This window comes from Leptodactylus fuscus, chromosome 11, assembly GCF_031893055.1.
Source record: "Leptodactylus fuscus isolate aLepFus1 chromosome 11, aLepFus1.hap2, whole genome shotgun sequence".
NCBI lineage: Eukaryota > Metazoa > Chordata > Amphibia > Anura > Leptodactylidae > Leptodactylus > Leptodactylus fuscus.
The window spans coordinates 28,500,048-28,521,791 of NC_134275.1; the positions used below are offsets into that span (position 1 = coordinate 28,500,048).

The 21,744-nt window shown below is 42.9% G+C and overlaps 2 protein-coding genes across 3 annotated transcripts in view; one reads left to right on the forward strand and one right to left on the reverse strand.

Annotated features, from left to right (window-relative positions):
• Nucleotides 1-1,701, forward strand: part of PSMB7 (proteasome 20S subunit beta 7) — a 61,885-nt gene extending 60,184 nt beyond the window's left edge. Inside the window, exons 7-8 of the mRNA XM_075259392.1 lie at nt 1,226-1,377; nt 1,471-1,701. Of these exons, the coding sequence (XP_075115493.1) occupies nt 1,226-1,377; nt 1,471-1,582 (264 nt within the window). The 3' untranslated portion in view covers nt 1,583-1,701. The remainder of the gene's footprint in view (nt 1-1,225; nt 1,378-1,470) is intronic.
• Nucleotides 1,702-3,267: 1,566 nt separating this feature from the next.
• NEK6 (NIMA related kinase 6) overlaps nt 3,268-21,744 on the reverse strand; it is a 131,075-nt gene continuing 112,598 nt past the window's right edge. For both annotated transcript variants that reach the window (XM_075259391.1, XM_075259390.1), the window contains 2 exons: nt 16,553-16,666; nt 3,268-4,381 (listed from right to left, as the gene is read on the reverse strand). In XM_075259391.1, coding sequence (XP_075115492.1) covers nt 4,271-4,381; nt 16,553-16,666 — 225 coding nt within the window. In that variant the 3' untranslated portion in view covers nt 3,268-4,270. The remainder of the gene's footprint in view (nt 4,382-16,552; nt 16,667-21,744) is intronic.

Sequence of the window (21,744 nt, forward strand, 5' to 3'; positions counted from 1 at the left end):
TTCTGAGTCCAGGGGCCACGTCTTAGGGCCTTTTTCAAGTCTGTGGTTGCTTCAGCCATCTTTTTCGGTGTGGCCTGCTGGGGGAGCAGTATATCAACCAGAGACAGAAATAGACTTGACAGGCTGATCAGGAGGGCCAGCTCTGTCCTGGGGAGCCCCCTGGACCCAGTACAGATGGTGGGTGACAGAAGGATATTGTCTGTGGTGACCTCCATGCGGGAGAACAAATCCCACCCCATGTATGGGACCTTGATGGCACTTGGCAGCACTGTAAGTGACCAACTGCCGCACCCCAAGGGTGAGAAGGAGCGCTATCACAAGTCCTTCCTTCCAACCGCGACCAGGCTGTATAATCTACATCAGACCAAGCGAAGATCACTCCGTACAGAAAACTAATGATTATGAAGTCTTCCTTCTTTCTTCTTTTGTTCCTTAGCTGCTATGGACTCCTAGTATATCTTCTCTTCTCAGCTTATGCGTGTGTCTACGTCTGTATTATATTACTGTGTATTATCCTGTATCTGTATTACTATGCTGCTGTAACATACTGAAATTTCCCCATTGTGGGACTATTAAAGGATTATCTTATCTTATGCGGGAGCTGACTTTTTCTCATAGGAATGCATTGACCATCGTTGATTGGCCGAATGCCATACAATGTACAGCATTCTGCCGGAGGAGGAGTCTAAGATCGGTCCACAGCAGTCTCCATTGTGGTCTGATCTCAGATGTAGCAGAGTTGACACAGCGCACGGCCAGCTCTGCTGCATCTCAGGTGTAGCAAAGTCAGAGCTGTGTCAACTCTTATCACCTGATAAGAACCTGGGATCTGTGGAATTGTTTACGTGCATATACCAATAAGCCCCCCTCCCTAAATTCTATTCCTAGTGTCCTGTTGTACATAAATATGCAGCCTTCAGAAATTCTTTTTAGATATATCTGAAGAAGAAGCTGAGAGTTAGCCATTAAAAAAGGTATTAACTACTGAAGACTTTAAAGTTTTTTGTTTTTTATATTTCCTACCCACTGGCTAACACGGTACAGAAACAAACATTTTCTATATATATCCTGTATTACTCTTATTTTGAGAATGGGTAAGGTTATCTTCATGTCACAAAAATGAATAGAGGTGCCCAAGACGGTTAGTAATGTCCCTGATAAATGGAGTACATTAGTACAGAGGATAATGTGGAGACTGACGTCTGTATATTCTGTGATCTTGCAGGAAGAAGAAGCCAAACAACTAGTGCGCGATGCTATTGCCTCTGGTATCTTCAATGACTTGGGATCTGGAAGTAACATTGATGTGTGTGTCATCACCAAAAACAAGGTGGACTACATCCGTCCTCATGACGTGGCTAACAAGAAAGGCGTGAGGTTAGTGTGAAAATGTTTTGTGCCTTCATGATTGCCATGTCCATAGAAGTTGGTGATGTACAGAGATCAGCAAGGATTGTTTCTCTTTTACAGGAAAGGAAATTACAAATACAAGAAGGGTACAACGGGGATCCTGTCTGAAAAGGTCACCCATTTTAACCTGGATGTGATGGAAGAAAATGTGCAGACTATGGATATTTCCTAATTTCTTTGCCTGTGGTGGGGCAGTAAGCCTCAGTCTTTGTAGTACTTATGACCATGTTAAACACGCGCTCTCTCTTGAAACATTTGGTTAGAAAACAAATAAAATGTTCTTGTCCTTTACATGAATTGACAATATGTGTATTTTGTAGCATAGACTTGGTGTACCCATTTAGTGCACGTCCCGCTGTGGTCACTGTATTATGTGCATGGACCGCCACAGAGATTTACAGCAAACCAGTCAGGTGATAGTGCTCTCAGATAGGGCGGCATCTATGCGGTATTAGCGGGGAGAACAGGACTCTTATTGACTCTCCTAGGAGTCCTGGATCAGGATTTGTCTGCTATCTAAGCCAGCTGCACACCGGTAGTCATGGGCTGGAAAATATGGTGTGCGTTGCTATGAATAACTATTTCACTGTAGGACTACAGTGCTATCATTACAATATAGGACAGTACTGAGGAAGAGTCTCAGCATCGCAGATAACAAAGATACTGTGAATCTGGGGAGGGGGCATTCTTGGTAAGACGAACAGTCCATACTTTTTTGGCCCATAACTGTCTATGTACATCTTGGCCATATCCAGATCTCATGCTGCAGATCATTATGGGTGAGAAGCTGAGCTCTGTGGTTTATAGGATTTGGAGCACAGTAAATCCATACAGGACTCCTAGGAGAGACAGAACGTCCAGAGTACCCTTCCTACACCGGGTGAGTAACAGCTCTCTGTATCAGGACTTGCCTAGCTTTTACCTTGAAATCCTCCTCTCAGAGCAGCCCATATCACTTGACAGGTTTGCTTTAAGGGTAAGGGGACACAGGGCAATTTTGACATAGTGCAATCTCCAGCAGCTAACCCACTGCATGCCAAGCTGCCGGTTTCTGCTGTGTATGGGTCCACTATGGGACTCTGTTACGGAAGTCCTGCCTTGTATCTCCCTAGGCTAAGAGTGTTTGCAGATGGTCAGGTGTACTTAAAACCGCATCAAAACTACACGTGCTTTTAGTGCGGTTTTAACTAATCCATTATGACTGAATCCATCATTAAGGGAAACCTAGCAGAACGTAAGATGATAGATGAGACTTCCAGACACTCTGATATCTACAGTAACATTCTATAGATTTAGTTATATTAGACACCTTCATGCACCGCACACTGTTCAGGAAGTCTTCAGCCATTGCATAAAGTACTTCAGCTTTTTCACTTTGTAAATCGTTAGGAGTCTAAGCTCATAAAACCTTAAAGGAACACTGGACAAAACCAATGCTACATTTTCCATAGTGCGTGACCCAGGAGAATCCATTCAGGACCTGCATTTGGCATGAAAGGGCAGCTATCTGCTCATTATAGGGGTTCTTCTGAAGTGGTCTGCTGCTCTGCCCAGAGATGGTGACACTTCTGACAATCGGCTAAGGTTGGTAATAGGATAGAACTGTGATCAGAATCTTATGTGAACGTAGTGGACAGTAAGTGAGATTCAGCAGCGTTGCTCAGTGTGAATGGCCCCTTACTGTCCACTATGTTCACATAAGATTGGGTGGCAGAACTGAAAGAATAATTCCAGATTCCTCTTCCATTTCTGTATTGTGAACATGCCCTAACAGTCTCTGTGCAGGATATCACAGAATATGCTTACCTGGGTTATACATGACACCGCCTTAGAATATTTCCCAAGAAATCTACAACATATGAAGTATTTGTTTATTAGCAAAGTCTTTTTTTCCAGCCTCAAAAATAACACCTTGAGTAAGCCATATGTTATACACATAGGAGCAGATACTGTAACAGCAAGTCTTTACAAGCCTGCATGGCGGTGTCTGATCCTCAGCGGGGCACGGTTACTTGTGCTGCTCTAGTATGTCAAAGCCTGCTGGGAGTTGCAGTTCAGCGATGGCTTGGTTGTCCACATTTGGATTCACGAATTCCTTCAACATGTAAGTTCACATTGCAAAATGATCCATTCACAGTTAACAAAAACTTTGGACTTGGGTTTTACCTCATTCTGGAGCGTCCACTACAGGGTTAACACTGCTATTACTGAAGTCTGACAAACATTGTCATAGCAATAAAAAAAAAATCTTAAAATCCAAAGCTATTGTGACATCTAGACCCAATGGCACAGGTATTAAGTAAGCGCTCTCCTTATCCCCTCAAGAAAACAAATATATATAAAAAGCAAAATTTAAGAATTCAGAGATTGAATTTACATCTAAAACGTTATACACTAATAATTGGCAAAAGAAATGTAGAATTGATATATTTCTCATAAATCCAGTAACCCCGGAGCTGGCAGCGAGCTGCAGCAAAAGGGTCATCGAACTCCACAACCTGACAAGACGTCTGTAGAAACACTGGAGGAATTATGTTACTGTTCACATTCTAACTTATACTTTGGCGCCTCCTTAACTGCGCCTTGTTCATTCTACCCTAACCTAAATCACACAAAACTCTTGTTAGGTTCTATGTCTACAATCCATTATATATGCGTTTGTCTTCTCCCGGAATTGTCACCTGTGTCCTGGCCTACAAAACCCTCCATAGCCAGGCTGGCCGCACCATTGAAGAGACTGCTATTGCTGGATCTTCTGGGGACCTCTGCTTCTTGTAAGAAGTTTTTTTTTTTTGTTTTTTTTTTAGTATATAATTAAAGATGTAAGGGGTCTTCCTTGACGAGGTAGATGCTGCTGGTTTCATCTGCTTGAAGTCCACACGTGCATCTGTTTTGCTATCTGATGGACGTAGCCAATATCCGGCCTTTGGTCTGGATCTGGGTAAATGCACATGCTGACCAGTTCTCGTAACTGCAAAGGACGAAGAAAAAAAAAAAGTTACTCAAAACTGTTTCAACCAAGTGCAATATTTTTTTCCTTCAATCAGTGTTATTTTAACTAGTTCTGGGCCGCTCTTTGTCTAGGACAGTGGAACAGAGCTGCATACACTGTGTCATGGCGGCCCTGGCTTACTACACCCTTTATATCTCATTTATATGGTCACTAGCTGGTACCCGCGACTTCGTCTGCGGTGATTGTAGAAGTGGGTATATACAGGCGCGGGTAAGGTTTTCGTAGTGTGTATAAGGTATGGGATATGTAATGTAAGTTTGTATCTTGTTTTTGCTGTAATGCAGAGAATACGTGAGACTTTTGTGTTGAAGTTAATTTGTATTTGAGCTGCTATACGGTGTTGTGAGAAACTTTACATAGTGACTTTGGGACAGAGGTATTTGAAGTTAACCCTTTCCCGCCGATGGCATTTTTTGATTTTCGTTTTTGACTCCCCTCCTTCTAAACCCCATAACTCCCAGAGCCATATGAGGTCTTAATTTTTGCGGGACAAATTTTTCTTCATGATGCCACCATTATTTATTCTATATAATGTACTGGGAAGCAGGGGAAAAATTCAAAATGGGGTGGATTTCAAGAAAAAATGCATTTCTGCGACTTTCTTACGGGCTTTGGTTTTACGGCGTTCACTGTGCAACCAAAATGACATGTCCCCTGTATTCTGTGTTTCGGTACGGTTCCAGGGATACCAAATTTATATGGTTTTAGTTACATTTTGACCCCTTAAAAACAAATCCAAAACTGTTAATTTTTTTTTGAAAAGTCGCCATATTCCGACAGCCGTAACTTTTTTTATACGTGCATGTACGGGGATGTATAGGGCGTCTTTTTTTGCGGGACCGGGTGTACTTTGTAGTTCTACCATTTTCAGGAAATGTTATTGCTTTGATCACTTTTTATTCAAATTTTTATCAGAATCAAAACAGTGAAAAAACGGCGGTTTGGCACTTTTGACCATTTTTCCCGCTACGGCGTTTACCGAACAGGAAAAATATTTGTATAGCTTTGTAGAGCGGGCGATGGACGTGGGGATACCTAACATGTATGTGTTTCACAGTTTTTAACTACTTTTATATGTGTTCTAGGGAAAGGGGGGTGATTTGAATTTTTAATATTTTTTTTTACTTTTTTTTAAACTTTTTTTTTTTTGCATTTATTAGACCGCCTAGGGGTATTGACATGGGTGGGTGGTGTCGCGGATTGTCAGAGCGGTGGGGGTTGGCAAACATGGCTGCTCCGGAGCGTTAAAGAGAGCCTCCTGGAGTATCGTTAAGGTGAGGGGCAAAGTGGTAAAGTATATGTATATGTGATTGTGTGGGGTTAGGGGCTAGGCTGGAGAGGGCAATATGAATTTTGTGGCTCGCTATGGTCCAAAGTGTGTGAGATTGCAGAGATGGTGGTGTGAGTTTGGGTTTTGTGGGGGTCCTGGGAAAAACGTATGTGCGCTATTGTGACGAAAAGTAGCCTATTGCGCAATGGGGTGTATTAACTATGTTTGTGGAAAATTTCAGCCAAATCGGTCGAGCGGGTTTTGCGTGATTGACTAACAAACATCCGAACACACAAACCCACAAACATCCAAACTCACAAACTTTCACATTTCTAATATTAATAGGATTATATAGTGACTATACATTATAATTACATATTATATGAGCCAGCAGGGCATCTCTGGAAATTGCTCAGAACTCATCGGTGCATATATTGCGGTGTAATACTGTGTGTCCCCCCCCTCCTCAGTATCACACGTCATATAACTTATTATTAATACTGCTGTGATTTGGTGTTTACATCCTCTCTGTAATGCCACAAAACAAGCGATGTCTCTCATTAATAAATGGCGACTACACTGCCAATTATTTCCGAGGTAATGCCCATTGTCCGCACTGACTAGCCGCCAATCTGCTAAGATCGGAACTTCTAGTCCAGATAACTTTTCTTAAGTCTGTTCACATGGAAGGAAATGGAAACAAAGGACTACTTGAGACTGCTGGAACGAGATGTCAGGCAGGACTCTGCAAGTTGTGAATCAGAGTATGGTATAATGCTAGAAATGTTACTGGTAGCAGGAAAAACACAAATATTCAGGTTACTTTTTGGTATGGGAGACTTTCATCCCCACACTTATGTCACTTTCCTGTATCTTGTCAATAGGTTGGCATCTTCTGATGGTGCCCTCAATGTTTGAAGTGGAACACAGGATTTTTTTGGTTTTAAAAACAAGAAAAAAAAAACACTTGTATAAAACAGCAAAAAGGCACCTCAAGACTATTGGTAAAGAAGTGATGACAGCTCAATGACCTAAAGGGATAGCACATGACAGAACCAAGAGAGCCTATTTCTCAGGACTCCCCGATACATATGCTGAGCATGCATGTGTTCACACAGGTAGAGGCTGCTGACCAGCTTTCCCCTGTACAACATTCGCAGACGCTGTGCAGGGAATTGCAACCAGTCCATTTACTTGATTGGTGCCGCCACCATTCATCAGTTACATATACAGCAGGTGGCTAAGATGCCACAGTATATACCCCAAACCAAGAGAGCAGGGACACCAGTCATGTCAATATCATAAGTATCAAGCTATGACGCTGATTAAGAAAATAAAAGTTGCAAAAATCTGTAAGTAGAAAAAAAAAAAGTGCAGCATAATCTGCTTTCCACCACAATGCATTGCCTGATAGAGTTCCTATAAACGATCCCGCACACGGCCACACTGTACAATGTGCAGTTAATAATAGAGGCAGGAGAAAAAGTGTCATGGACTGTGAGGCCGAGGCATCACTCATCTCCGGCTGTCAATATATTTATCACTAGAGGAAGAAGCTGCTATTGTTAGAGGCGGCATTAGATGGCGGCTCTTTGTATGCCGCTCTGATCCTACAGCCAGATGATTGATCTACTGCCTGCCACAATCTGCTTCTGTCTAACAAACTACTCATTGCCCCCATTATACAGTATTAGATGTGATTTCCCTGGGCGGTGTCATTGCTAATTCTCCTTGAACTTTACTTTAGCTGTTCTTATATTAATAGGTGAGCTAAGGAGACGAGGATTATACAGACGTCAGCCTGCAAGACAGAAAGGGGAAAGCAACACTCCAGGAAAAGCTGATGCACTCTTATAGCTGTGACTTCTGAGCTCTGCACTGCCCCCTTCAGGCCCTATACTACGTCTTATATAGCAAACAGTATCAATAGTTTTAATTGTTGGTTAAGGGTTGAGCAGATCTGTCGGGGTCTGACACCCAGGCCTTATACCTATCAGGTGATGCAGTCGTTGGAAGACATATACTAAGTATATGACCAGAAGCAGCCCTACTTCTATTCAGGTGAATGGGCGCAGGGCTGCAGTATAGCGGGGGTACCTGGAACTATGCTCCTACTTTGTGTTGGACTGCGACAGATCAGACAATGAGGACTTATCCTGGACATTAGTATGTATTACCATCAGATCCTGGACAACAAGTTTTATCTAATATCAGGTGGAATTTGGTGCAAAAAATGACGCCAACCAAGAGATGGCCTAAAATTAGACACCGGTATCTAAAGATGTGCCAAATTTACCACACAGTGTGCGCCTTTATGATACAGCCCATTAAGGCCCCACGTTGCCTTAACGTAAGTCAGTCATCTCTTAAAGGGGTTTTCTGGGACGCTGAGCAAGTTTCCCATTAAGTACCTGACTGGGGCCAATACTCTGCACTGATTGGCTGCTGTGGCTGAAGCTATACAGGGGATGATCCTATAAGTATTGTGCCGGGCAACTGGAACACCCTATTCACTTCCATAGGAGCAGAGCTACAGTAGGCGACAAGATAGTGAATATGAATATGTGATTATTATTTATCAGCCCTCACCATTATATCACACAGTTAAGGAGCCATTGGTCTGTATTCGTATTCGCATACAGCTCATGGACTCTTTGCGGGCAATGTCAGTGACTGGCATAACAAATGTCATATTCTGGATCTTTTTTTTTTTTTTTTTTCTTGCAACCAGAGAAATCAGTGGGATCAGTGGCAGCTTTCTGTCCTGCTTGCAGCAGCTTTAAAAAAAAGCTAAGTATAAAGCGAGTGTGGGAGCTTGCGAGTGTGGTTTAGTCTAAGTGTGACTTAAGATTAAGTGACTTTAGATTCAGGGACTTTACAAGGAAAACCCTTTCACTCTTTATTTGAATTTGTTTGTCTTGCTGTAATATCCCCATCAGGTAAGATGAGCTCCATATTTATCACTGCTGTCCAGTGTGCATCTTGCAACATGTATGCTCTGCTTGAGGGGGCATACTGTTGTGAAAGATACACATTGCCCATTTGGAAGCCCAGATCATGGATCTAAATGGGCAGATTGAAACATTGCGATCCATTGACACATGGAAAGGAGTTTGTTGCTCACAGAGCAGCAACTCATTGGGGCAAGTGCAGAGGGGGATGGGAACATGGAGGTGCCGGAACTTGAGGCAGCTAGCTGGGTGACAGTTAGAAACCAGCGGGGTAGAGGGAGCCAGGGAGGTTAGTCCTGAACTGGCACACCCCAACAAGTTTGCTAAATTGGCAGATGAGGGGGACGTTAGTACAGGGGTAACACTGCTGCAGCATGACACTTCCTCTGAAAGCCAGGGGAATGTCTGCTCCATTAAGAAGGGGGATAGGAGCGCAGAGAAGACTAGACAGGTGCTGGTAGTGGGAGATTCAATTATTAGGGGAACAGATAGGGCAATCTGTCACAAAGACCGGGATCGTCGTACGGTGTGTTGCCTTCCTGGCGCTCGAGTTCGACACATCGCGGAACGGGGTGACATTACTGGGTGGGGCTGCTGTGGATCCAGCGGTCATGGTGCACGTTGGCACAAATGACAAAGTTAGCGGTAGGTGGAAGGTCCTTAAAAATGATTTCAGGGATTTAAGGAGCAAGTTGAAGGCAAGGACCTCCAGGGTAGTATTCTCAGAAATACTGCCTGTTCCACGAGCCACACAGGAAAGGCAGCAGCAGATCAGGGAGGTAAACAAGTGGCTCAAGAGTTGGTGTAGGAAGGAGGGGTTTGGGTACCTGGAGAACTGGGCCGACTTTGCTGTGGGCTACAGGTTCTATGCTAGGGACGGGCTGCATCTCAATGGGGAGGGGGCAGCTGTGCTGGGGGAGAAGATGGCTAGACGGTTGGAGTAGTGTTTAAACTAGGGACTGGGGGGGGAGGGTAACAGATGTAGAGGGCAAGATAGTGTAGAAATGGAAAGAGGGCTAGATACTGTAACTGGGGGTGGAGCAGGGGGTCGGGTTAGAGCAGTCAGTAGGCAGTGGAAGAGTAGGGAAGCTAAATCTATGAAATGTATGTATACAAATGCCCGAAGTCTTACTAACAAGATGGAGGAACTAGAAGTGATGATGTTGGAAGACAATTATGACATGGTGGGGGTAAGTGAGACATGGCTGGACTATAGCTATGACTGGGCTGTAAATATACAAGGGTACAGCATGTTTAGAAAGGAGCGTACAAATAAGAAAGGGGGAGGTGTTTGCTTATACGTAAAATCAGGCCTTAAGCCATTCCTGCGTGTGGACATCTGGGAGGAAAATGATTATGTGGAGTCCTTATGGGTGGAACAAAAAAAATAATAAAATACTGATAGGGGTTTATTATAAATCTCCAAATATAATGGAAGAAGCTGAAAATATACTAATAAAACAAATAGATGAGGCCGCAAAGCAGAATAAAGTCATTATTATGGGGGATTTCAACTACCCAGATATCAAGTGGGAGGCAGAAACCTGCAACCAAAATGATTAGGGGAATGGGTGGACTGGAGCACGATGATAGATTAACAAACTTGGGGTTATTCAGTTTAGAGAAAAGACGTCTATGGGGAGATCTAATAACTGTACAAATACATAAAGGGACAATACAAAGAACTTTCTGATGCTAGGTTCACACCTGCGTTCTGGTCTCCGTTCTGTGCTTTCCGTCTTCTGCATGCCAGAAGACGGAAACCACAGACCGGGTCTGGCCGTGAGCGGCGGTGAGCGTTTTATGCTCTCCGCCGCGAAACCGGATTTTTTAATCCGGACACAGAGTACTGCATGTCCAACTCTGTGTCCGGATTAAAAAACCCGGTTTCGCGGCGGAGAGCATAAAACGCTCACGGCCGGACATCTTTCTCACCCATTCAAATGAATGGGTGAGAAAGAGTCCTGCAGGTTTCTGTATCCTGCTCTGTTTTATGCAGGAAATGGACACCTGGGCGCAGATGTGAACGAGCCCTAAGGATATTTTTAGTCCTAGGCCAGTGACAGTGACAAGAGGACATCCTCTACGTCTGGAGGAGAGAAGGTTTCACCAGAAACATAGAAGGGGATTCTTCACAGTAAGAACAGCGAGGCTCTGGAACTCTCTGCCCCAGGAAGTGGTGATGGCGGATTCACTGAACAAGTTCAAAGAGGGCCTGGATGCCTTTCTTGAAGAGAAAAATATAACAGGTTATGGACTCTAGATTTTAAGGACACGTTGATCCAGGGTTTTTATACTGACTGCCAGATTTGGAGTCGGGAAGGAATTTTTTCCCCTGAAATAGGGCAATTGGCATGAGCCTCATGGGGTTTTTGCCTTCCCCTGGATCAACACTGTAGGGGATTGTAGAGTTATAGGTTGGACTTGATGGACTAATGTCTTTATCCAACCTCATCTACTATGTAACTATGTATCTGCTCACCTAGCCAGAGACTGAAGTCTTGTTTGTTTTGTTTTATGTGGATGGGGGGGGGGGGTACATGGTGACAAGTTTTCCTGTTGCTGGTGCCAATATATTAGTGCGATGGTTATGTTCCCATTTGCACCTCAGTCACTGTTGGAGACTCTTGTCCCAATGTCTGCCTGAAATTGGCGTACCAAAAATTCCTTGTGTGTACAACTTTTTCATCTGCAGCTTTAAGTTTAAAAAAATAATAATAATTAATGGGCGCTGTCCGCCTCTGTACATATTTGCTATTTTAGTAGTACAGCTGTCCGATGCTCTGATCCTCCAGCCGATCAGAAGAATGGATGGGACACCAGGGTGAACTTAGCATACAACAAATATCCTTTAGGGGGCATTCACAAGGAGGAAATTGGCGCTGATCCTGCCACAATAACTCGCAGCAGAATCAGCACTGAAAAAAGCCTACCATTGATTGCAATGTGTTCCGCGGAACCCATTGAGCTCAATGGGAGCCTTTTTTATCAGAGCTGACTCTGCCGCGAGTTATTGTGGCAGGATCAGCGCCAACTTCCTCCGTGTGAATGCCCCCTTACAAAACAGGACCCACTAATGTTGTTTTTGTTTTTCCAAGATCCTGGTACTATCAGATTAATTTATCTTTTATTCCTGCGGGTCTTCTTCAGAAATGAATTGTCTCACCTTGTATTCTTATTAAAGGGATTACACAGGATTTCACTTTCAGAAATGGCACCACACTCTACGAGGTTTGTGCAGTATTACAGCTCAGCAACATTGAAGTGAAGGGAGCTAAGGTGCAATACCAGACACAACCCATAGACAGGTGTGGTGCTGTTCTTGTAAGAAAGTGGCCATGTTCATCTCATTCTGGACAAATCCTCCAGACTATGACCCAAATGGCACGTGTCCACAGGATAGGGTATAAGTTTAGGGTTGCCAGACTACTGCTCCCCTAGTGACTAGGAGAATGATGGCTGAAAGCTCACGGTGAATAGAGCGGACTATGGATGTGCTTTTTCATGCAATCGCAATTATTTTTTTTCCTAGAAAATCCATTGCATTTGTTATCTTTAGCTGACTTGTCACACACTTTATTAAAAATGTTTGGTAACGTAGCGTGGTAAAATAAAGGCGCTCTGAAGTCTCGTACTCCCTCAAGATCACTGCCTTTTCATTATGTAATTGGCTGGCTCAGGACCGCGGCCCAATAATGGCAAATCAATGGCATTACAGCTAAAAGAGCAATTTTCTTGGTTCTACCCCGGTTTGTAACACGGGAGGCATTTAATATTTTATCACATATAATGAACACAATTGGTGTGCATGAAAACAGAATTACTGGTGGAGCGAACCAGAAGGAACGCCGCCGCTTTAGTCAGGATCTTTATGAGGTTGCACAGGATCAGGACTCTGGGGAACGACTGAGTTGATCAGCAACACAGAGCTCAGCTCAGCTCTCTCAGGGGGATGTTGAGAGACGAGGAAAAAGGGAAAAAAAAAAAACAACAAAAAAACATTCAAGCATGATCAATTGAAAATATTTGCTGTGAGCTTGAGCGAAGAAAAAAAACAAAAAACAGGCCGGATGGCTGCTATTTCCCTGGATCACTGATGTCTGGTACAGGCCAGACAATGTCCATGAGCCCCATGATAGCTGAGGTTTGATAGGTCATTGTAGTATTGATTCTCCACTCTATTCATGGCTGGACTGTTCATGGAGATGGATAGTGGGGCACATTTTATGTGGACGGGCTATAGTGACCCTGTCAATTACTGCCGAATGTGTGTCCAGGCGTATACAGCAGCATGGTGGTGACCGGGGCATACAAGGGGTCAGGCACAGGTCTCATTAGCCTTAATATACTTCCTAATAAGGGGCCTCTGTAAATGCTCCATTCATAGCCAGGCCTCGGATTTCTAATATTGGGTTTAGAGAGTAAATCCCTCCACAAACAGCACAGAATTGTATGAAATCAATAAAATAAGCAGATTAGATCTGGATTTCCAACCTGTTTTATAAGGTCCGCTGTTGTTCTGAATTACTTTTACGTCCACTGGGTAAATGTACAACTGGACGAATGTTCAGGAGCTGGACAAGACATCCCCTTTAAGGGGGTGTACACACCGGAATTGGTTGCTGAATTTGAGGCAGAATCTGACTGAAGTCTGCCTCACATTCATTTTAATGGTAGACAGAAATTTTTTTCAGCTACTAGAAAAAATAAGCGTCCTGCTGGTTCTTCAGGTGGAGTCCGACTGAGGACACCCAGTGAAATGAATAGGAGGCAGAAAATAAACCTTTACGCAGAATGTGGCCCTGCTCAATAAAGGCAAAATACAGCGGCACTCTTCTCCAAATTCTGCTTCAAAATCTTTGCCGGTTTTTGACAAGTAGAAAAATTCTGCATTAAATTCAGTTTTAAGTCATCCAGTAAGGAAACCATTGTGTGCCGGTCGTCTTGTATCCCCCCCTGCCCCCGCTGATAATGACTAACCAAATGTTCTCTATTCTATGGAGAGACCTGCAGACTTGGCTACAGTTCTGGACCGGCAAACTGGTATTAATGTCATACTTGCCAACTCTCCTGAAATGTCGAGGAGCCTTGTGGGAAATGAAGAGACCTCCTGGAAGGTTTGGCAAACCTCCCAGGGGGCAGGAGGTTCCCTTCAACCAGCATTTGGGCATTGGCATCAGGGAACTGCCTCATAAGACACAGGCCTAGCGACCCAAACAAATTTAGAGAATAGTGGAAGAAGGGAAGCTCGGATGTGCATTTACGTTTTGGTAAGTCTGACTGCTCAGGGAGAGTTCACGCTGACTTTTTTTTTTTTTTTGCAGGAGGATTTTGTGATGGAATCCGTCTCAAAAAACACCTATTAATTTCAATGGGAGTCAGTAGTTGGGTTTTATTCTGCTCTATCTAAAGGCAAAAAAAACAAAACAAGCAAAACCCCATTATAAACTACTAGCGTGTTTTTTTTGTTAGCAGATTTTCCAGGTTCAAACTGCAAAAACACATAAAAATTAAAAAAAAAAAAAAAAAAAGTTTCCTAATTCTTGGAGCAGACTTTTTCAGCCTGCAAATAACTGTGTGAACATTACCTTTACGTTCAATTATAATATTTCATGATGGACTTCAGTGGGAGCTCAGTGTCTAAGACAGGGGCTACCGTAAGGTAAATGATCAACTTCTCAGAATGGACCCATTAAACTCTTTACACCCCATCATTACACCCAATAACCAATTTCTGAGTTGAAATATTTGGTGTGAACCCGTAAGTCACCTGTACAAATATCAGATATTAACACATAGTTACGAGACACATTACCATAAATCCTTTGACCTCACAGGTCATTATACATATTAATATTCCTGGTAGTTAAAGGGGTTGCTCCATGTTAACCATTCCTGTGCTGTCAATACCTCTTAAATATTCCCAGTGTCCGCTTCAGCACAAAGCAGGGGCTTTAGTATAGGTAAGATCCCTTCTCTTATCTCCTCTATCTGTTGTGGCCGTGCTCCTGACAATGTGGGCGGCGTGGAATTTTCTGCAAGTTTGGAAGGGTTTAGTTTGGGAGATTGTAAATGGCAATAGGCTAGAGGTAGGGGCAGACGATATTAGGAGAGGGGCAGGTTAGGGGAGCAATGCTGCATGATGGTGTTTGGCTCTTCTGCTTAGATATTTTGGCATTTGACGATTTTGATGTTTTTGGTTTTTCTGGGAGGTATTTTCCGCTTGATGTTGGTATTTGGTTGGCCCTGGTAAGTGTATTCTGTATACAGCACAATTGCACATGTTTGGCACTCCATGTTAGTAGTCAAAAAACATTTGAGAAACCGTGCTGTAATAGAAATGGCTGTGCACCAGCGCTATAGTAAATGTACTCCTACTAAATATTTATTGAGACTTACGCCAATTGCCAGGGACAAAAGACAGAATCTTAGACCAGAAGCTACAACATGCAAAGGGAAATTTTTGGATTGTAATTATTGGTATTTTTCCTATATGGGTGGGATGGAGTACCTTGGGGTTCCTTTGCTATATATTTAGATATATATATATATATATATATATATATATATATATATATATATATATATATATATATATATATATAATTCAATGCAGCCGCTGTAAAAGCTGACAACATTATAAATGCATACTTTTTTAACCAACATCAAATTTTGGGGGTGAAGGAAAAGATGTGTACACAAATCATAAATCCAGGATGTGCTGGTAATATGAGGTTATAACAAAGATCTATTTAGGTAAAATATATAGCCGTGTCTCAAATGTCTACAAAAGAATCCCCAAACTGCACAATACAATGTGCCACTAGAGGTTAGGCTATAAAGCCGGATTGTAGCACACTCTGGGGTAGTTTGAGGAAGGATTATTTTTCATGAACCATTGTGGATACAAGAAGAGACCCCAGGAGAGCGCTTTGGATAGACATAGCACAATCCAGAATATAAATTAAGGCCAAGGATCAGCAGGTAGAAGGGGTCAGCTAGGGTCTGGCCATTCATTTTTAATCTACGTGCCGCTCTGTGTTCTTTATGGAGGAGATTATCTCACGCCGAACCAAATCTCTGACAAAGAGAAGACGTGCTACTTTTACTGGCAGAAGCAGCATGTACAGACAGCTAAACCAGAGCCAAAGGGCTCGCCCTACGCACTCTCACTCTGGCGCTGTGCTAATAGTGCATGCACACCATCTGGAGCCTAGCTCTGACTGAGCTGGTGCTTTGGAGCCTTAAACACTCCTTCGCACCCTCAGCTGTATCACTGTACTTACATGTGCTCTTTAGCACTGCCAGGGGGAGGTGGACAGACAGTAATTGTACAGACAGGAAACACATCTGTCAACTTACACTAATTCCAGGAGCCAACAGGCAAATACTGAGCTGTGTGTCACAGGAGCATGAAATACGGAGAGGGCAGAAAGCCTCTGTGCACACATGCTGGCTATCATGGAGTGTGTGTATATATATATATATATATATATATATATATATATATATGTGTGTGTGTGTATATATATATATATATATATATATATATATATATACACACACACACACATATACTGTATATACATACACACCCACACGGTCATGGCCATCCTGCATAATTGTATGTACAAGGTGAAGCCTCCTACTACATACATAGGCAGAGTATGGAAAGCCAACTCTTTTGCCTCTAAACGCTTCTAATATCGCCTTTCATGCCGTTTTCTGCTACGGTTTTAAAGCAAAATGTCTACACATAGACAGCACTACAATACCCAGAGACAATACATCAATAACAATTATAAGGCAGTGGATAGGAGAGGCAGACAGACTGACACCCGGCTGCCAGATGCCAGGTGATCTCTCTGTCAGGCTCAGAGAAGGAGGATGAAAGGGATCCGTACTTACTTTTTCGGAGTAGTGTTCTGTGGGCAGGGGGGGATATTCACACTGTTCTATCTTCTGACACAGAGAAAACAAGTTCATTTTGTCGCCATAGAAAGGACTCTGAAGTGCTGCCATCTGCACGGGAGAAGGTGAAACTCTAATTAAACATCTCATCAAACATATGAAAGGTATTTAGGAACGCAAAAGGAACACAGAACAACATTACTTGCAATGCCTGACAAAGGGAGAGATCAAAGGGACGAAAAGACGCAAGAATGTGCAGCCATGGCGAAGTACTGATGGAGGAGCAGATCAGGACGTACAATAAGAAAATTCTATAGATGTCATGATATATCACCAAATGGATAGGAAAAACCCATCAGACACCTCTATCTATCTATCTATCTATCTATCTATCTATCTATCTATCTATATATACACTGTGTGTGTGTGTGTGTGTGTATATATATATATATATATATATATATATATATATAACCACTGTCTGGACTCGATGGTAAGTCCACAGTGAATCTATGATTTATAACCTGACATGTACACACACTCGTGAAGCTTCTAGGCCTGGATTAAAGGTACCATCCCACCCAGCCATCACGTTCTGGAGTCCTCCCATATGACAGATGGGTCTATAGTGCCCAGGAAAGCAGCAGGAGGTAACTATATACTTTACAAGTATATACACCATGTGATGTGTAGGTACACATTTCCAGGACCACGCTTACATGTAAGACTGTGTCCCTGCAACAGAGATAAGCACATAGGGATCTATATACATAATGTACATTAGTGTATGTACTTGCAGCCTCTAACATCTCCTCTTACAGACAGAACTGCTACAAACGACAATCCTTCCTGTAAGCTAGAATATTATTGTCCCAAATCTCTTGCGTTCCTTGGATCATCAGCTGTGGGGTTGTCACTTCCAGGTCGTCTCATAAAACCATCCCAGCCCTGTCCATATGTCCCATTAGGGCTTATCAGGGGTGTAGTGTTGTAGTGAGGATGCAGGTCTTCTGGAATAAGTCCACTAACAACATCACAAGGGGGTCCACTCTGAGTTTAGAGCAAAGTTCTATAAGAGTTATTATCACTACGGAGATCCTGAATGACCACCATATAATTCATCATCTCTACATTTTAAAGGGATTGCTACAGTCAGGGATAACTCCTTAGATCTGCTGACATGCCCAGGTCCCTGTCCTGACACCGCCGCACGCTGCTGCTTTACCTGTGGGGAAGCAACAACCTGCCAAGCATTTCTCCAGTAGCGTCTGTTATATAATGAACTATATTAAATGGAAGTCATTTAGATTAATGGCCGACCATGTACGCTAATGTGTGGTTGGCGTGAGTCTGCAATGGAAAAACTCAAACTGCCTCTTTGTTGTGACTCATAGATGGGGCCCCAAGGGGAAGACCTTGCTCTATAACAGGGCAAATGATCAAGGGCTGTCTTCATGGGATATGACTGGATGTCCAATTGTAGCTTTTTCGGGAAGGATTTTTGCATGCCAGTCTGAAAATTGGTAGAGAAGGGTGCGTTCATAGTGATCCATTCTTCTAGTTCATTGTAGAAGAATTGACTAAACTGTAAAAAAGGGTTTCATCTAATGATGCAAAACAACACAACCCTATTGATCCTATTGACTATAATGGGGTCTCCATGACTTCGTCAGACCAAAAATTTGTTTGCACAACTTTATTACATGTGACTTTAGATGGAATCTGCGACCATTACCATAGCCTGAGGCTAACACCACACATTGCAGTAATGCAGCAAAAAAAAAAAAAAAAAAACCTGCCATAAAATTTCCACAATACATTGACACGCTGTCTTTTTGCAGCATTTTTAGATAAGGGGAAAAAATAGGCGACATTTAGGTTGAGGCCCCACGGGCCGTATCCGCAGCACTAAAGCACTGCGGGAAGAACCACGGCGTGAACGCATTGCGTTTAAGAGAAAGTTCACAGTTTTCTTCTGCGGACTTTCTCTTAACATTATATCTACGGGAAAGCTGCCGGCGTTTCCGTAGATATAATTGACATGCTGCAAACGTGTCCGCGCTGCGATCTTTTCTGCAAAGTGCGCATGGGATTTGCATGAATCCCATCCACTTTTCCTGTACTGTACAACGCTGCGATTTTTCCCACAGCGTCTCTGCTGCGGGCAAATCACGGCGTTTCCGGTCTGTGGGGCCTCGGCCTTTATGCAACGTGAGGATAAGCTTAAATAAAACCTCATTCACTTTAATGGGACTGTAAAATGCAACATTTTTTATTTTTTCTGCAAAGGCCAAAATCTCTGCATTTCCGCAATGTGCGGGCTCAGCCTATTACAAGAATAATGGAATACCAGTGTGTTGTTGGAGAGGGGTAAATGGGCGCATCGAAAATACATAATTTTTGTTGTCCATATTATTATGTACCTGCCATCATGCAAGTATATGACAAATGTGAGATTTTCTGCGACGTCACCAAACAAAATAAATTAGTAGGGAATGCCCGGTAATATTTGATGTATTCCATTGTAATATATAGATCTACAAGGTTTTTATATCCCATCTACCTTCTGCGTCCTGGCAGCCCAGTAAGGGTTAATCTCACCTCCAGGTTGAGTACGCAAGCAGGAGCATGTTCCCACTGTGTCCGACCCCTCACTGTGTCCCAGCTGCTTATTAAACCATTATGTGATTGGAGAGCTCCTTGTCACTGTCCTTCACTGTCACCCCCCAGCTCCGAGCCATTCTGCGGCCCATCCTAATGAGCTTATACTGGGTAATTGTTGATATTATCCTGTTTTGCTGGGAGCGGCGTGCGCTGCTCAGCTTGTTTCGGGCCCTTTTCTTGGCTGATGTTTAATGCCTCTCGTTAGGATTTTAATAAGGGATTATTTGATAATTATTCTGCCCTTACGTCCTTAGGTTAGATATTCTGTTCATTACTATGCAATGTGACATGGATACAATGCACAATGAGTGTCCTTCCATGACAGACATTAAACCCCTATTGTGACAAGAGAAGGAAAGAAAATCATTTCACGTCCACAAACACCATTAGTGACACACACTGAAAAACTCCACTGAATTATTCACAAAGTACAAACTATACGCAGAGCGTTTGGATAAGTATAAGAGCTGGCTATTGTGCAGCTATACGACTCAATCTTAACAGGGTAAATAATGGGGGGAAAAATAGAAAAGCCTCCAAATTATGGATCTGTCAGGGGGCCAACGTCAATATCGTCCTGATTCCACCTCAGCAATCCAAGTGAGATCAATCCCAAGGCTGTGTACACAGCAAGTTTTATAGCAGCTGCAGATCCACCTCTGAACACAAGAGGGTGGTATAGTGCCCTTCAGCATTGCCATTGCTATTCTTCTATATATCCTCCATTAGATCGGAGCCAAATATGCGCATAAGTAAAGGGAGGGCAAGGATCACAGCAGAAAGCACCAAGGCAGATACTGATGCAGCTTGTTAACTGTGTCCAATGCTACAGGGCTAATCCTTATCTGCCAGGACAAAAGTTAAGTCTAATTTATTAAAAAAAAAAAAAAAAGTTTTGGAAATGTTTTTGGGAGATTTCATTAAATTTGGAAAAGCAAGACTCTAAATACCACTGCTGTTTTGTGGAATATGTGGGTGACAATCAACATGCTAGACAATATGGCTTCAACACATATTCCTACCCAGCTTTCCCAGACTACTGAAAGTCAACGCTCCATACTGAGATACAAGAGATGTTATGGGATGAATGAGCAGAGATTTCCTGCATGTGGACAGCTGAGTGAAAGCCCCCAGATTGGTTGTCAGCCAGCTTTCTCAATAACCAATACACTTAAGAAACACTTAGAAATTTACCAGAATTTTAATGACGTATATTCACTATATATTATTTTATATGATCGTACTGGTATGTGATCACAAACCTCTAGATTCCCACATCAAGAGTGTATGCACAAGGCTGTAAGAGAGCACTCAGAGCAGAAGACAGCGCTTAGGTTTCTGAAAATCTCAAATAGTCTAAGTCTAAACACAGTCTAACAGTCTAAAAACTGAAACAGTGTAAAGGGGTTTTCAAGCTTTCTAAGGTTTGAGCTCGGACCCCCACTAATATATCCAGAATGATCAGACTCCAATATGATTGTTACACATTAGAGATGAGCGAACAGTGAAATATTCGAGATTCAATATTCGTTTCGAATAGCCCCTCAATATTTGACTATTCGAACGAATATCGAACCCCATTATAGTCTATAATCTGAGATGCAGCAGAGCTGAGTGTGCGCTGAACCCTGCTCCATCTCAGGTGTAGCAGTGCTCAGCGCACAGCCAGCTCTGCTACATCTCGGTTGTAGCAGAGCTCAGCGCACAGCCGGCTCTGCTACATCTCCGATGTAGTAGAGATCAGCGCACGGCCGGCTTTTCTACATCTCGGGTGTTGCAGAACTCAGTACACGGCCGGCCCTGCTACATCTGAGATTGGACCACAATGGAGACTGCTGTGGACCGATCTTAGACTCCGCCTCCTCCGACAGAACCAGCGTTGATTGGCCGAATGCTGTACATTGTATGGCATTCGGCCAATCAACGCTGGTCAATGCATTCCTATGTGAAAAAGTAATCTCCCGCATATCGCTAGCTGACAGGGATCCCAACGAGATAGAGCCCCAAACAGCTGTGTGAGTGACATTCCCACCTAAATAAAGGTAACCCCTTGCTAACCCTGCCTGTACATCTATCCCTGTCTCACAGTCACATAGTTCACAGTTTCATATGAACTGAATCTGAAATCGACCATTCGTAAAAAGTGGAGGTCATCTGATTTCGGCAGCCAATTACTTTTTCTGATTTTTTTTTTTTCGATGCCTCCATTGTCGTAGTTCCTGTCCCACCTCCCCTGCACAGTTATTGGTGCAAAAAAAGCGCCAGGGAAGGTGGGAGGGGATATGAATTTTTAGTGCGTTTGCCTCGTGGTATTCGATTGCAATCGAATAGCTCGAGCAGTCTGATATTCGATCGAATATCAATTCTATTGAACGCCGTTGGCTCATCACTATTACACATGTATCTTATGATATTTGAAGTTTATGTTAATTAGACTTCCCCCTTAAAGTATTATCCCACCAATACATGTTACACTCTATTGCGAATATATGCCATAGCACCTTGAGGATCCAAGACAAAACTGC